At 46.8% G+C, this 14,189-nt stretch overlaps 3 protein-coding genes across 3 annotated transcripts; all 3 read right to left on the minus strand.

The window, feature by feature from the left end:
• Window positions 1-71: 71 nt before the first annotated feature.
• On the minus strand, window positions 72-1,848 carry LOC123122339 (putative serpin-Z8). Its single transcript, XM_044542525.1, has 2 exons — window positions 804-1,848; window positions 72-679 (listed from the first exon to the last, which is right to left on the minus strand). Exons 1-2 carry the CDS (start codon window positions 1,753-1,755, stop codon window positions 312-314), a joined length of 1,320 nt encoding a protein of 439 aa, XP_044398460.1. The 5' UTR covers window positions 1,756-1,848; the 3' UTR covers window positions 72-311.
• A 98-nt stretch (window positions 1,849-1,946) lies between these two features.
• Window positions 1,947-6,323, minus strand: LOC123122338 (putative wall-associated receptor kinase-like 16). The gene is made up of 3 exons (XM_044542524.1): window positions 6,114-6,323; window positions 4,488-5,232; window positions 1,947-3,204 (listed from the first exon to the last, which is right to left on the minus strand). The coding sequence occupies exons 1-3, from the start codon at window positions 6,321-6,323 to the stop codon at window positions 2,087-2,089; spliced, it is 2,073 nt and encodes a 690-aa protein (XP_044398459.1). The 3' UTR covers window positions 1,947-2,086.
• A 1,222-nt stretch (window positions 6,324-7,545) lies between these two features.
• On the minus strand, window positions 7,546-13,731 carry LOC123122337 (wall-associated receptor kinase 5). The gene is made up of 4 exons (XM_044542523.1): window positions 13,523-13,731; window positions 10,616-11,507; window positions 9,905-10,045; window positions 7,546-8,733 (listed from the first exon to the last, which is right to left on the minus strand). The coding sequence occupies exons 2-4, from the start codon at window positions 11,505-11,507 to the stop codon at window positions 7,715-7,717; spliced, it is 2,052 nt and encodes a 683-aa protein (XP_044398458.1). The 5' UTR covers window positions 13,523-13,731; the 3' UTR covers window positions 7,546-7,714.
• Window positions 13,732-14,189: the final 458 nt, after the last annotated feature.

The raw sequence follows: 14,189 nt of genomic DNA on the forward strand, positions 1-14,189 counted from the left end.
TTCATAAGAGTTACTTATGTAATTCCTTAAGTTATTAATGATCCAAAGCATATTGTGCATGTCCTGGTTGTCAAGTTTGAATAAGGGTACATGGGATTAAAAGAAAAAGCAACAACAAAGCACCAAAATAACTTCTACATGAGAGAGAAGGCCGGGCGGCTGGGCTTGGTGGCAGCAGCGGGGATGGCACCGACGGGAGGCTGCAACAAAGAATTCTTTGAGCCAATTTGAGTTGATTTCTCCTAGGAAAGCGGCGGTTTTCTTCTAAAACCTCCACAGCTGGCCTCATCCCGTGACTTCCTTCCGTAGACTTAGAACACCTCATCCCGTGACTTCCTTCCGTAGGCTGAGCTCCTTACGGTGCCCCGCAAGTCTAGCATTTTTGGTGGTCGTGGATATGCTGGATTTTGTGAAGGGAGGTTTCTGTACGGCGGTCCTGGGTATGTCGTCGGACAGTTAAACGGAGCAATAGGTAACACCGGCGACTCCGGGCCATCATCGAAGAACGCACGCTTGGATCTGTTGATCGCCTCACTCACCTTATCAGACTCTAGTATCCGCTTCATTGCTGTGTTGCGCTCCGCGAAAGGAGGAGGAGGGGACGGCATCACCGCTCCGGCGCCATTGCCGGGGTCGACAACATGCCCCGCAAAGAGGACCGCGTGCGACCCCTCCTCGACTATGCAGTAGGCGAACGGGTGGTCGGCCACGAAGTCCACCACCGGCGGTCGGAGCGCAGAGTACGTCGCAGGAGCGGGGAACGCCATCGTGACTGCGGCGGCTCTGGTTCCTTCCTCGTTCACCTCGATGACGGCCTTGTGGAAGACCGTCCTGCACCTGGACGTGCATGTCCTCCATCATCTCCGAGAGGTCGGCGCCTTCGCCGAAAGGAAGAGCGAGCCCCAGATCCTTGAGCACGTCGGTGACGCTGCCCTCGAAGGTGAGCTCGAACTTGGGCACCCCGAACTCAACGACGACGGCCATGCTCGTCGGCAGGTGCTCTCGCAGGAAGCCTGGCGACGACGTCATCCTCTCCAGCAGGCTCCCCAGGCCGTCGCACGCGTCCGGGAGGAAGATGCACATGCTGGTGTAGGGCGGTGAGCTGCTCTTGTAGCGTAGCTTGAGCACCTTGAACCCGTCGTGCTCGGCGATCAAGTGACGGCCGTAGTTCGACATGAAGGGGACGTCGACGGCGGTGCCGTCCAGCCGGTAGAACGGCCTGTTCTTGGTCGAGCTCTCGTAGAACGGCACTTGCCACTTGCCCCTGAAGTAGATGGCGTTGGCCAGCACGACCCTCGTGTCCTCGTCTACGGCTCCGGGGGGCACGGCGGACCGGATGAGGTTCCTCGTGGCCGCCGCGGCCCACGCGTCGATCTGCGCCGTCGCTTGCTCCGGAGCTCTTAGGAAATCGACGGCGGCGGCATCGGCCTTGTAACTGCTGACGACGGCGTCGACGTAGGCCTGCTTCAGCGGACACGTCAGGTCGCTCCACACGCCGCACGCGAACGCCACGCTCGGCTCGCCGGACTCCGATCTGTCCCTGAGGGGCCCGTCCCGGAGACGCGCCACGGAGGCCTCTAGCTCGCTGCGGGATCGCGCGCCCAGGACACGGAGGATCTCTTCCAGGGTGTCCCCGCCGGCGCCGGCGGCCAGGAGCGCGAGCACGGCGTAGATGGAGAGCGGCGAGAAGACCAGGTTCTTACCGCTGTTGGCGTCGCAGAGTCGCTTGGTGAGGCGGGCGGCGAGGTCGGCCATGCCGGACTCGTCGCCGGGCTACTGCGCCTCCATCGATGGGCAGAGATCAGAGATCATGATTCAGTTGGAGGATAAACTCCGACCTGGCGTATATATGGAGGGCCAAGTCGGTTATGGTTTCAGTGTCATACATACTAAAAATAGGACCTGAGTCCGAATCCATTATAAATTGGAACTGAAATACTCCCTCCGTTCCAAAATAGATGACTCAACTTTATATACCAATCCAATTCGTCATACATACAGTATATACTAAAAATTGTTCTAAAAGAGTCTGATTTTAAATTCGGTTAGCTAGGTAGGGAAGAACTTGTGCCTATAATTTCGAAGGTTACAATGGCCCGGCTTCATTGTCCACCTCCAACTCATGGTTTTTCTTCATCGACATCTTGCCTCTCAGGAGCTGCAGCCTATGCTCCACCTCTTTCATGGTAGGCCTCTCCTCACCTTTGTGCCTCAAGCACGCCCTCGCAAGGGCGGCCATCTCATTGATCTGCCTGTCGTTACCTTCCTCGAGAACTTGAACATCGACGATCTCCATCATAGTGTTATCTTGTAGCTTTCGAAGGAAGTGGTAGCACAAGTTCTGCTTTTCACCCCTGGAATTGAGGAAGATTGGCTGCTTCCTAGTTAGGAGCTCGGCGATTATCACACCAAAACTGTAAACATCGCTCTTCTCAGTCAGCTGGCATGTATGGTAATATTCAGGATCCAAGTACCCAAATGTACCCTGCACTGCCGTGACCACACAAGTTTCGTCGATGGAAATGGACCGTGAAGCACCAAAGTCTGCAACCTTTGCGGTGAAGTTATCTGTTAAGAGTATATTGTCAGATTTCACATCCCTATGAAAAATTGGTGTTGCAGCAGCGGAATGGAGGTAAGCAATAGCGCTTGCCGCCTCACTAGCAATTCTGATACGATCGTCCCAGGTCAACAAGCTTCTAGCACTCAGGTGGTCACCATGAAGAATTTCAGAGAGCGTGCCGCTAGAGATGAACTCATACACAAGCAAAGGCACCTCCGACTCAAGGCAGCATCCATATAGTTTAACCACGTTTCGGTGATGGATTTGTGACAAAATGGCAAGCTCATTCACAAACTGATCAATCTCTATTTGATCGACCATTTTGGATTTCTTTATGGCCACCACACGTTGATCTGATAAAATCCCCTTGTAGACGGTGCCATGCGCTCCGAGGCCTAGAATGCGCGTGGAGTCAAAATTATCCGTTGCCTTTTCCAACTCATCCAAGGAAAATAATTTGCTGCTATGTGTGGCACTTTCATCGGATGAGTTCAATTGCTCCAAGAGAAGGCGGTTATTTTTCCTGAAGTGTGCTTTCCGAACTCGCTTTTTAGTACTTCTCTTCCACTTCTGAACCAACAAAATTGAAATTGACGCAAGAAACAGAACTCCAACACCAGAGCTTAGTCCAATAACAACCCCTATAAAAGTATGCATACATAATAGTTAGATGCATAAAAGTTTTCCCTTTTGTAGGTAACTACTTATCTTTGTTGTGTGTGTTGCCGGTGATAGTTGCAATTGCATTGTTTCGTTTTTGAGAATCAAAGGACTAACACTCTTGTCACAGTCTAAGTTAAAGCAAAATAAAAAATCCGGTCATGACAGAGCATAACAGTGACAAGCCCCTTATACATATCCAACCAATGAAGAGAACAAAAATTCTTCTGCTCCCACTAAAACACAAAATATTTACCAGATTATACAACAGAGATCATTTTTCAGAATCTAAAACGGTGCATCAGTGGTTGTAAGATGAATAAAGCAAAGTGCTAACTTCTGGTGGTTTACCTATAAACCGGTTGGTGCAAGTGTTTGTTTCATTTGAAAAATTGCTGCCAAAAGGACATGAACATTGGTAACCTCCAGCTATGTTTTCGCAAGATGCAGACTCAGGGCAGGGGCTTGGACTGCGCTGGCATTCATTGACATCTACAGTGAAAATCAAACAAAATACCTGTCCCACGTGAGTATTTCGAAGATAATATGATAAACAGATATGGACATTGGATTATCAGTAGATTACAATAAAATGACACTTATCTAGTCTTTTTTTTCAGTTAACTGGGTTGCAGTTCTAGTGGAATGAATATCGAGTCTACTATAACAAACTGATCATTATGAGATGAGTACAATAGGTTGTTAGTATAATTTTTTGTTCTCCTTTTCCCTTCTTTTGGCAGTTGGTTCTCAAAATCTTCCCATTTATATATCCATCTACTGATCTGTTACAACAAAATTATACCCACTCCGTCCCAAAATTCTTGTCTTAGTTTTGTCTAGATACGGATGTATCTATTCACATTTTAGTGTTAGATACATCATCCGTACCTAGACAAATCTAAGGCAATAATTTTGGGACCGACGTAATACATATATAACTTGATATGCAACACTCGTTGTTAAGGACTTCCTTTCTCTAATTAGATTTTCCGCATGCTTGAGAAGGACTTTTTTTTTACTATTATACACATCTGTCCATTGCAGAAATCCGTTCTCTAGATTTGTCTAAAAAAAATTCTACGAACTAAAGATCCATGCTCAGCGGGGAGGAACTTGCCTGTGCATCCGCCCGTGATGTAAGGATTCCCTTGGTATCCGATGGAGCAGTTGCAACGATACCCTGAGCCATTGGACGAATCCACACAAATGGTGTTTCTGCCACGGCACGCATAGGAAGACATGTTTCTGCGTGCCACCTCACATGTTGCATTTCCAATCACCCAGTCAAGCACCACCGGCTGGCAGCCGTTGTAGGTATCATTGAACCTTGTAGTTGTTACATAATCGGAGCTGAAGATAAATGACTCTGTTTCCACCAAGCCTGCGTAGCTGCATGGATTGAAGTACCAACTATTTGTTTTATTGACATAATCCACATCATAGAAATAGACGTTGTAGCCCATTAAGCCCTTGGGGACAACATTTTGGCAGCAGCCAACACCAACGCACGAGCCATTTGTCAGGTCTTCTGGGCTCCCGCACACCGATACACATCCTGTTGCATCCCTTGTCATGCCGCTGGTCTTGTAGATGTATCCAATTGTGTTGCAACCAATGGTAACGAACTTATTGTCCACATTTGAGAACCGATAAGGCCAACTTAATTCAAAATCCCAAATTTTGCTATCCATTGTTCTTGTACTATGATTGTAGCAATATGATGGGATGCGCGATAAAGCTCGGGATTGACCACGGGACAGCGATATGCTTACAATCTCCCGTCCAAGAAGGAATGGCTTGTCATTTCCATCGACGGACCTGCTGCAGTTGATCTCAAAGCCTTGGCCCATGGCACAGCCAATACCGATGCCGAACGGGTAGGGTATCTCGAAATCACCGCAATGTGTTCTGCATCCGCGGTCAGGTTGTGCTGCTGATATAGACGCTAGGTGCAGCATGACCGCCGCAACGGCACCAAGCAATATCACTGACGCCATATTATTTATCTGGAAAAAAAAGGCACTTGTTAACTGCCATAAAAGTTGTAATTGAAAATTCCTATAACTTTTTTTGTTAGACATACATTCTAGAAAAAAACTGAAAATAGTAACAGGATTGTAATCTTGCAAAGGAAAAGCTTCTCAAAAATCTTGGTCAGATATTTCGCATGCTTGATATTAGACACGTGTACTAAGGGAGTATATTCATCGTTTTGTTCATATTTCCAAGTTCAAGTATGTTTCTTGCTTTTGGATTAGATAAACTATATTGGACACTTACAAGAAAACATTGGTCAATTTTAATTGCTCAATTTGGATGTGAGCTATATCTACAGAGCGTTGGGAGGCAGGGAAGCGAGCGAGCACGGGCATGGAGGGCGCAAGTTGGAGCACCACTGCATGATGCGGTGTTGATGAGGCGGAAACGCGCCGGGGAACCGAGAGTCCCATGTGGTAGTGTGCCAGACTGCCGGGAGGGAGGCTAACTGATCTCGCCGGTGGTGTAGAAGAGGAGAAGAGGGGAAGTGAAGAAGGCAAGAGCTCCAGTAACAACTCACTCAAAAGAATAGGAAACAGAAGAAAATACTACTGCTGCTGCAGCTGCTGCTGCTACATGAGACTTTGCACATTACAGCTTAATTCTAGAGAAACATTAGTATATATTTATTACTAGATCATACTAGTATGTGTGTACTACAATTTGTTTTGTCGACACTCTTCAAAGATAAGCTACGCAAAGGCAAGCTGGTTTGACATGAATCTTACCAAGCTAAAGCAGAGCGATGGGCACAGAAACCAGAGAGCTAGCTACTTGGAGCAGCAAGAGGAGCGTGAGTAGTAGGAGCAGAAGTGAACTCCGGCAATCCAGTAATCTCAAACCGAATTACCTGGGGTAAAAATGGCCGCCGGCCAAACGGAGTGAAGGAAGCACGATCGTTGTGATCGAGGTGCCGTGCCGTGCCGGAGTCTTCCAACTGAAGCTCCAGTGACCAAAAGGAATGAATGGAACTTGGTGTCAGAAAGAACGGGAAGAAGGGACATTGTTCCCGTCTGATAGAGGTGTGAGCGTGACTGACAAGTGACAACATCTTCGACATGGTGGTTCCTTTTGAAATGTTCAACATGGGAGACTTGGTCTGCCACAAATACACAAACACACATGGACTTGGGCAAAACTCCAGCCAACTCATGACATACAAAAGCTGACAAAGGAAGAAAAATAATCTAGTGAGTTTTCTCCCATTAACTTGTTCATCTGAATAATATGGTTTTTTACTGCGCCAATTGCTGACTTTTTTCCTTTTTCTTGTTCATTATCGAAAAACAAAGTGTTGGCTTTTGAACGGGGCGGAAGGGGAACGATGCGTGTAAGGTGGATCCAAGCTTAATTCAGACGACATTGATACAATTTGTATATGCTTTGTCGCAAAATTCAAATCCAATTTTAGTTCACACATCTATATCTACATTTATACCAATATAAAAAGACCCTAAGGGACAGATTCGATTAATCCGGCCATCAAACTATGTCAATTCAACGATGTAGATTGCTTCTATAGTGAGCGCTCAACATGTTTAGCGTGTTAATCACATAATTAATACATACTCGTAGTACTCCCTCCCTCCTAAAATAAGTGTCTTAAGCTTAGTATAAAGTTGAGACACTTATTTTGGGACGGAAGGAGTAATACATAACTGATATCCTACCCATTAGTATAAACAAGTAATTAAGGTGTACTAATTTATATCTTACTAATATAAATGTGCAATTCATTTTTCTCTCTAATATTAACGTGCATTGCATCTACACATTTACTAGTGCTGAGAAACAGAAGAAAGTACAACTCGTGTTAGGGATAATCTGCTGCCGGCCACCGCTAGCTCGAACGCCGGCCAGAGAAGTTTTCTGATGGCTGTAACGCCGGCCGGATAATCTGCTGCCGCACATATATAATTGCTTGGTTTTTGGACTGCGATTCGGTTGGATATTGACAGAAAAAGAAGGATTCAGCGAGCCAAAACAGATATTTGGAACTTGAAGGAGCAGCTGTTTATTCTTTGGCTTCTTCTGAAACTGCACACTAATGCATGAGATAGATGAGAGGCGTGTGACATCAGACGGATTGCCCATGGGGTGCCATTCCTGGGACTTGACTTGCTCAGGAACTACTAGCAGAGGCGACCACTAGAAATGCAGGAGAAGATGGCCAGGAACTATTTGGAGCAAATATCACAAAACCGTAAATTATACCTAGAATTTCACAAAACCATACATTTTTGGGGGGTAATTTGTTTCACAGAACACAAACCTTTCAGATTACGACGTTAGACACTGTTTCTTACACCTTACACTAGCCTGTCCCAATCAAATATAAATTGCAACTCGGAGATTGAAACATAACTTGGAAATCGAAGTACACCAATCCAGTTCGTGATACATAAAAGATCAAAAAATTTACCATAGCAAACTAAAGGAGTCCATTAAAATTCAGCGAGGTATGTCGGTCCAGGAAACAAGCTCCTGCTCCATAGTGTAGCATCTGGTGACATCCTGAGCTGAATGATTGGCAGCTGAGAAGAACTCACCGTGCCGTGGACCGGAGCTAGCACTGAAATAAGTGGAACAGCTTGAAGGTAACAATGGTATGGCTTCACCCTCGTTCTCTAACTCATGTTTTTTCTCCATTATCATCTTGCCTCTCAGGAGCTGCAGCCTAAGCTCCACTTCTTTCATGGTAGGCTGCTCTTCCCCTCTGTGCCTCAAGCACACCCTCGCAAGGGCAACCATCTCAGCGATCTGTCTATCGTTGCCTTCCTCGAGAACTTGAACATCGACGATCTCCATCATGGCGTTATCTTGTAGCATTTGAAGGAAGTAATGAGATAAGTTTTGCTTTTCACACCGGGCATTGAGGAAGACCGGCTTCTTCCTAGTCAGAAGCTCGCCAATTATCACACCGAAACTGTAAACATCACTCTTCTCGGTTAGCTCGCCGGTGTGGTAATACTCAGGATCCAAGTACCCGAATGTGCCCTGCACTGCTGTGACCACATGAGTTTCGTCGATGGAGATGGACCTCGAGGCACCAAAGTCTGCCACCTTTGCAGTGAGGTTATCTGTTAAGAGTATGTTGGTAGATTTCACATCTCTATGAAAGATTGGTATTGCGGCAGCGGAATGGAGGTAAGCAAGAGCACTTGCCGCCTCGCTAGCAATTCTGATACGATTGCCCCAGGTTAACAAGCTTCTACCACTCAGGTGGTCACCATGAAGAAGTTCAGATAATGTCCCGTTGGAGACAAACTCATACACGAGCAAAGGTACCTCTGACTCAAGGTAACATCCAAAAAGTTTCACCACATTTCGATGACTGATTTGTGATAAAATTGCAAGCTCATTTATGAATTGATCAATCTCTCTTTGATCGGCCATTTTGGACTTTTTTATGGCCACAACACGTTGATCGGATAAAATCCCCTTGTAAACAGTGCCATGCCCTCCAAGGCCTAGAATGCGTGTGGAGTCAAAATTATCAGTTGCCTTTTCTAACTCGTCCAAGGAAAATATTTTAGTGCTATGTGTGGCACTTCCATCGGATGAGATCAACTGTTCCAAGACAAGACCTTTGTTTTTTCTAAAGTATGCCTTTCGAACTCTATTTTTCATGCTTCTCTTCCACATCCGAACCAACAAAGTTGAAACTGACGCAAGAAATAGAGCCCCGATGCCGCAGCAAACATATCCATACTAGTAAGGTACACGTGCATTGCACGCATGAGATTTGGCAACCAAATTATGAATAAATATCACATTATAGCATGTGAGCTTTGAATCATATATGCATGGTGTAGATGTTGGTTTAATTCTTATAGTTCATCTCATTCAAAATCAATTAGTTTTTATAAAAAAGCTAATCTATTTTAAGATTAATGGAATTGTGCGTTGTAAAGCATAAAGTAAAAACAAATAATGGCAATTCATCTAGAAATAAAATTGGGCAATTATGATATGGAAGATTCTAGAACAAAGGAGAAGTGCTTGTGTTTTGAGGTTTGTGCACTATGGTTAAGTTCAACCATGGAGTCTTCTAGATTGTACATGTGGCAAAATCTGGTGGAATATAGATGGTATCCAACGGCCAATAGTGCTCGGATTTGCCATCTCTGCACCGTCGGATTGGTTTCATCCAACGACCATTTTTCAAAGTTATTCGCACACTATATAGGGGTATAGATGTAACAGTTAGGCGCATAAAAGTTCTTCCTTATGTAGGTAACTACGTTTCTTTTCTTTTTTGTGTGGGTTGCTGGTGATACTTGCAATTGCATCGTGTTTACAATCCAGGGACAAATGCTCTGGTCCCAATCTACACTGAAGTAAAAAAAACAAAATTTTGTCCATGCCAGAGTGCAACAGTGACAAGCCTATTATACATTGGTACTCCCTCTGTAAAGAAATATAAGAGCATTTTGATCACTAAAGTAGTGATCTGAACGCTCTTATATTTTTTTACGAAGGGAGTACTAGACAATAAAGATAACAACAACTCTGCTACTCTCAACAAAACACAAAATATTTACCAGATTACATAGAAAGATCATTCTTCAGATTCTAAAACAGTGTATCATTGATTGTAATAAGATGAATAAAGCAAGGTGCTAACTTCTGGTGGTTTACCTATAAACCGGTTGGTGCAAGAGTTTGTTTCCTTGGCAAAACTGCTGCCAAAGGGACATGAACAATGGTACCCTCCAACTGTGTTTCGGCAAGTTGCAAAATCAGGACAGGGGCTTGGAGTGTGCTCACATTCATTGACATCTGCAGTGAAAATCAAACAAAATATCTGAACCCAAGTGAGTCTTTCGAAGGAAATACAATAAAAAGATATGGAGATTGGAGTATAGATAACTATGAAGTGGCATTTGATCTGAACTTCTTTTTCGACAACCTGGGTTGCAATTCTACTCGAGTGAGTAATCTGGTGTCAAAGTGAAAAGTTAAGCACAAAGGTACTTCTGCACCATTTTTAATCAACGATGGAAGTGAGATGGCATTCAAGATGCAAGGCAAGTCTAACATAACAATTTGATCAACATGAGATGAAAAAAAAAGTAAAATAAATGAGTTTTAGTATAATGCTCTGTTCTCCATTTCCTTTTTTATATGTTGGTGGTTTCCATTAATATCCGTCTACTTACTACATAAGTATATATAAAAGTTGATCTGCGACCCGCATTGCTCAAGAGATAAAATCCACAGAATTTAATCCCTGATTTGCTTCAGAGAGCAAAATGCTATTATACACCTTTGTCCATTCCACAAATCCTTTTGAGACTGCTGTAAAAAAACTGAACTAAAAAGGCAAGCAGAGCAAGGGGAGGAACTAGCCTGTGCATCCACCAGAGAGGTAAGGATTCCCTTGGTATCCAACGGAGCAGTTGCACAGATAACCTGGGCCGTTGGATGAATCCACGCACACGGTGTTTTCGCTCCGGCATGCATAAGAAGACATGTTTCTGCGTGCCACCTCACATGTTGCATTTCCAATCACCCAGTCAAGGACAACCGGCTGCCACCCCTCGTAGGTATCATTGAACCTCTTTGTGGTTATGAACTCGGAGTTGAAAGTGAATGTCTCTGCCTCCACCACCATGGCATAGCTGCATGGGTTGAAGTGCCAACTATTTGAAACATCCACATAGTCTACATCATAGAAGTAGACATGGTAGCTCGTTAAGTCCTTGGGGACGGTGTTCTGGCAGCAGCCTACACCAACACACGAGCCATTTTTCAGGTCTCCCGGGCTCCCACACACCGACACACACCCTGTCGCATACCTTGTCGATTTTTCGGTGTTGTAGATGTACCCGATTGTGTTGCAACCAATGCTTATGAATTTGTTGTGCACATCCGAGATCCGATACGGCCAAACCAAGTAAAAATCCCAAAGGTAGGAATCCATTTGTCCTGTACTGGAATTGTAGCAATATGTCGGGATGAACATTAAAACTCGGGATTGACCACCTGACGCTGAGATGCTTAGAACCTCCAAGTAATTTATGAATGGCCTCTCGATCCCATTGGCAGTCCTGCTGCAGCTGATCTCGAAGCCTTGTTCGATAGCACAGCCGGCACCAATGCCAAATGGATAGGGAATCTCTATGTCACCGCACCGCGTTTTGCATCCGCGGTGAGGCTGCGCTGATGATATAGATGCAAGGTTCAGCATGAGTGCAATGGCACCGAGCACTAGCACCGATGCCATATCAAGTCCCTGCATCTGCCATTAGTGTGGTCAAATTAAGTAATTATCTGCTATGCTGAAGGAAAAAGAGAACATCTCGAAAAAACTTCGATGTTATCACTTCTTGATTGTCTTAAAGTTGAAAGTGAAAACACCTGTGTATGCTTATGCTATAGAAACAACTGAAGTTAATAGCAGGGGTTGGATGGGTTCAAAGATTTACATCAAACGGAAGTAACCTTGCAAATAAAATGATATGCTAACCTTCTGGTCAAAACATAAGAGTAATTTTTTTACAGCAGACAAAACATAAGTATATTTTTATTTATAATAATATGTGGCTCCTGTGTCCCCACGTCCCACGAACGCCCCCTCGTCGCCCCCCGTCGGGCGGCTCGGGCAAACACCCAAAAAAACCGAGCCGCCGGGCCGCCTCCATCCCCTTCCTCTCCTCCGTCGCCGCTGGAGGAAGCCGCCGGGCGGCCAACGGTGGTGGCGGAGGTCCTCTTCCTCCCGCGTCGGGATCGGGTGAGACGGGTCACCCAACGACGCAGGGGCGCTTCTCCCTGATTTGGGTCGCGGCGGCACAGCGGATCGCCTCCGGCGACGGCGCAAGGCAGCGGCGTGGTGTTGGGCGGCGGCCGCGTTGCATGGCGACGTGGAAGAGTAGGTGTTGCTGGCCGATCGGTGCGTCCGCGCGGTCACGACGGCCATGGCTACGGTGGCCGGCGGCTCATCGGTACGACGGCGGCGGGATGTGACCGGTGGCAGCGGTGACGTCCGGCCTGGATCCTGGGGCGGCGGCCCTGGAAGGTGGTGATAGGTGAAGCTCGGACCTCTCGCGGCGGCATGGCGTGGTGTTGTCCCTGTCCAAGGCGGATCTGCACCGGCGATCTGGTGGCTTTGGCTTTGGATTGGTTCAGATCAGAGACAGTGACGAGCACGCGGGTTCCCTCTCGGTGGCTCTTGCAGCTTGGTGAGGTGGGGTGGCAGCCCTCCTCCCTGGCTCCAGTGGTAGCACACACAGGCAGTGGCCGGTGTGCCAGGGCTCCCACGGTGGTAGTGCTGTTGTGGATGGTCGTCGGATCTGGGTGGCTAGATCTGGGGCTTTGAAGGCGGTCTGGATGGTGCACAAGTTGTCGGTTGGATTTTCTTAGGACAGATCCGGGTGAAAACCTGGTCTTTGACTGGTGGCCGGAGTCGGTGATGGTTTCCTTCATGGAGGCATCATCGAGGTGAAGCTCCCAACTCCTCCCGCTACCTCCGGGGGAAACCCTTGATCAGTTGATCGGATGATGGCGGCGCTCTTGTGTCGTTCCCCCCTTGGGGGCGTCATTCTTGGAGGTGTGCATTGCCTCGAGGGACTAGTGGACGGTTTTAGCGGTGGAGCGGCGATTCATGTCACGCATCGATGATGTGGAGCCTCGGCGGCGTGGTGCAGCAGGGTCTCGGCGTCGGAGGTGTGATGATGGACGCGCGTAGAGAGGTGGCGTTGGCTGGCGCCGTGGTGGCGTTGACGGCAGGCCTGGCAAGGTCGATGCGTCAGTACCTGCTGAAGATGGATCGGCGTATGACAGCGGCGGCGGTATCTGAGAGTGTGCCAAACCGGTGTGTGCCCCAGACCCGACAATGTGGCTTTGTTGGGGCCTCCGGCTTTAGATGTTAGGCTTTGGTGCAAGGTTTGTTTGGTATTCGGCTCAGATAATCGGCACCCCTTCATCAACTAGATGTTGTCAAGATGATGACTTCAGACTTATTTTGTAAGGTCTTTGTAAATAATTAATAAAATAACTGCATGCATCGTCGAGATGCAAAGGCCGGGGTCATGCTCCTTTTCAAAAAAAAAGTTAATAAAAAACGACAATATGCATCTTGCTTTTTGGCTGTTGTATTAGGGCGCCTTGCAGAGAATGGTGAATTACTTTCCCCAAATTGTAAGAGATTCATGACATGTGAATTAGTGTACTGATGTTGAAATTAATTAATGACAGTCCACTAATTTTCTCTAAAAAATACTCCAAGCTCGATATGAACGCTCGGTTCGGATTTACCTAGAGAGCGGCCGGAGGCGGGAAGCGAGCGCGCGGCAGCGGCAGGATGCGGTGCTGACGAGGCGGCGAAGCGCATGGTCGCCCGGGCCAGGGGAGTTGGCGAGGCGCCGCCGCCCCGCGCCACCTCCTGCGGAGGGCGCGATAACCTGGGCCATGGCGGAGCTGCGTCGTCACCTCACCAGATGTGGAGAAGACAAGGCGGGGTGGGGGTGGGGAGTTTGTGGCCAAGTGCGGACTAGGGAGAAGGAGAGGCAAACTATCCATCAGGCAGCTTAATTGCAGATGGTAAGAAGTTTTGGAACTTCATACAGTAATAGCGCAAAAATAAGTTTGAACGTTAGGTAGAAATTTTGATTAGCAACTACTCCCTTCCTCCCTCCATCTCTATCAAAATAATTAAACTGCAAAAACGTCTTATATTTTAGTACGGAGGGAGTCCGTTCCAAATTACTCGTCGCGGAAATGGATGTATCTAGAACTAAAATACATCTAGATACATCCATACCTGCGACAAGTAATTCGGCATGGAGGGAGTAGTAGATTTGATTCACGGACACTTCCTTCATAGTAGATGGTAAAAAGTTGCAAGTCTCGGGATCACAGGCTATTACACACAAGTGCCATTTGAATCGAATCACTTAACATCAGAAGGCCAAAGCAGGGGGGA

This window comes from Triticum aestivum, chromosome 5D (genome assembly GCF_018294505.1).
Source record: "Triticum aestivum cultivar Chinese Spring chromosome 5D, IWGSC CS RefSeq v2.1, whole genome shotgun sequence".
NCBI classification, from domain to species: Eukaryota; Viridiplantae; Streptophyta; class Magnoliopsida; order Poales; family Poaceae; genus Triticum; species Triticum aestivum.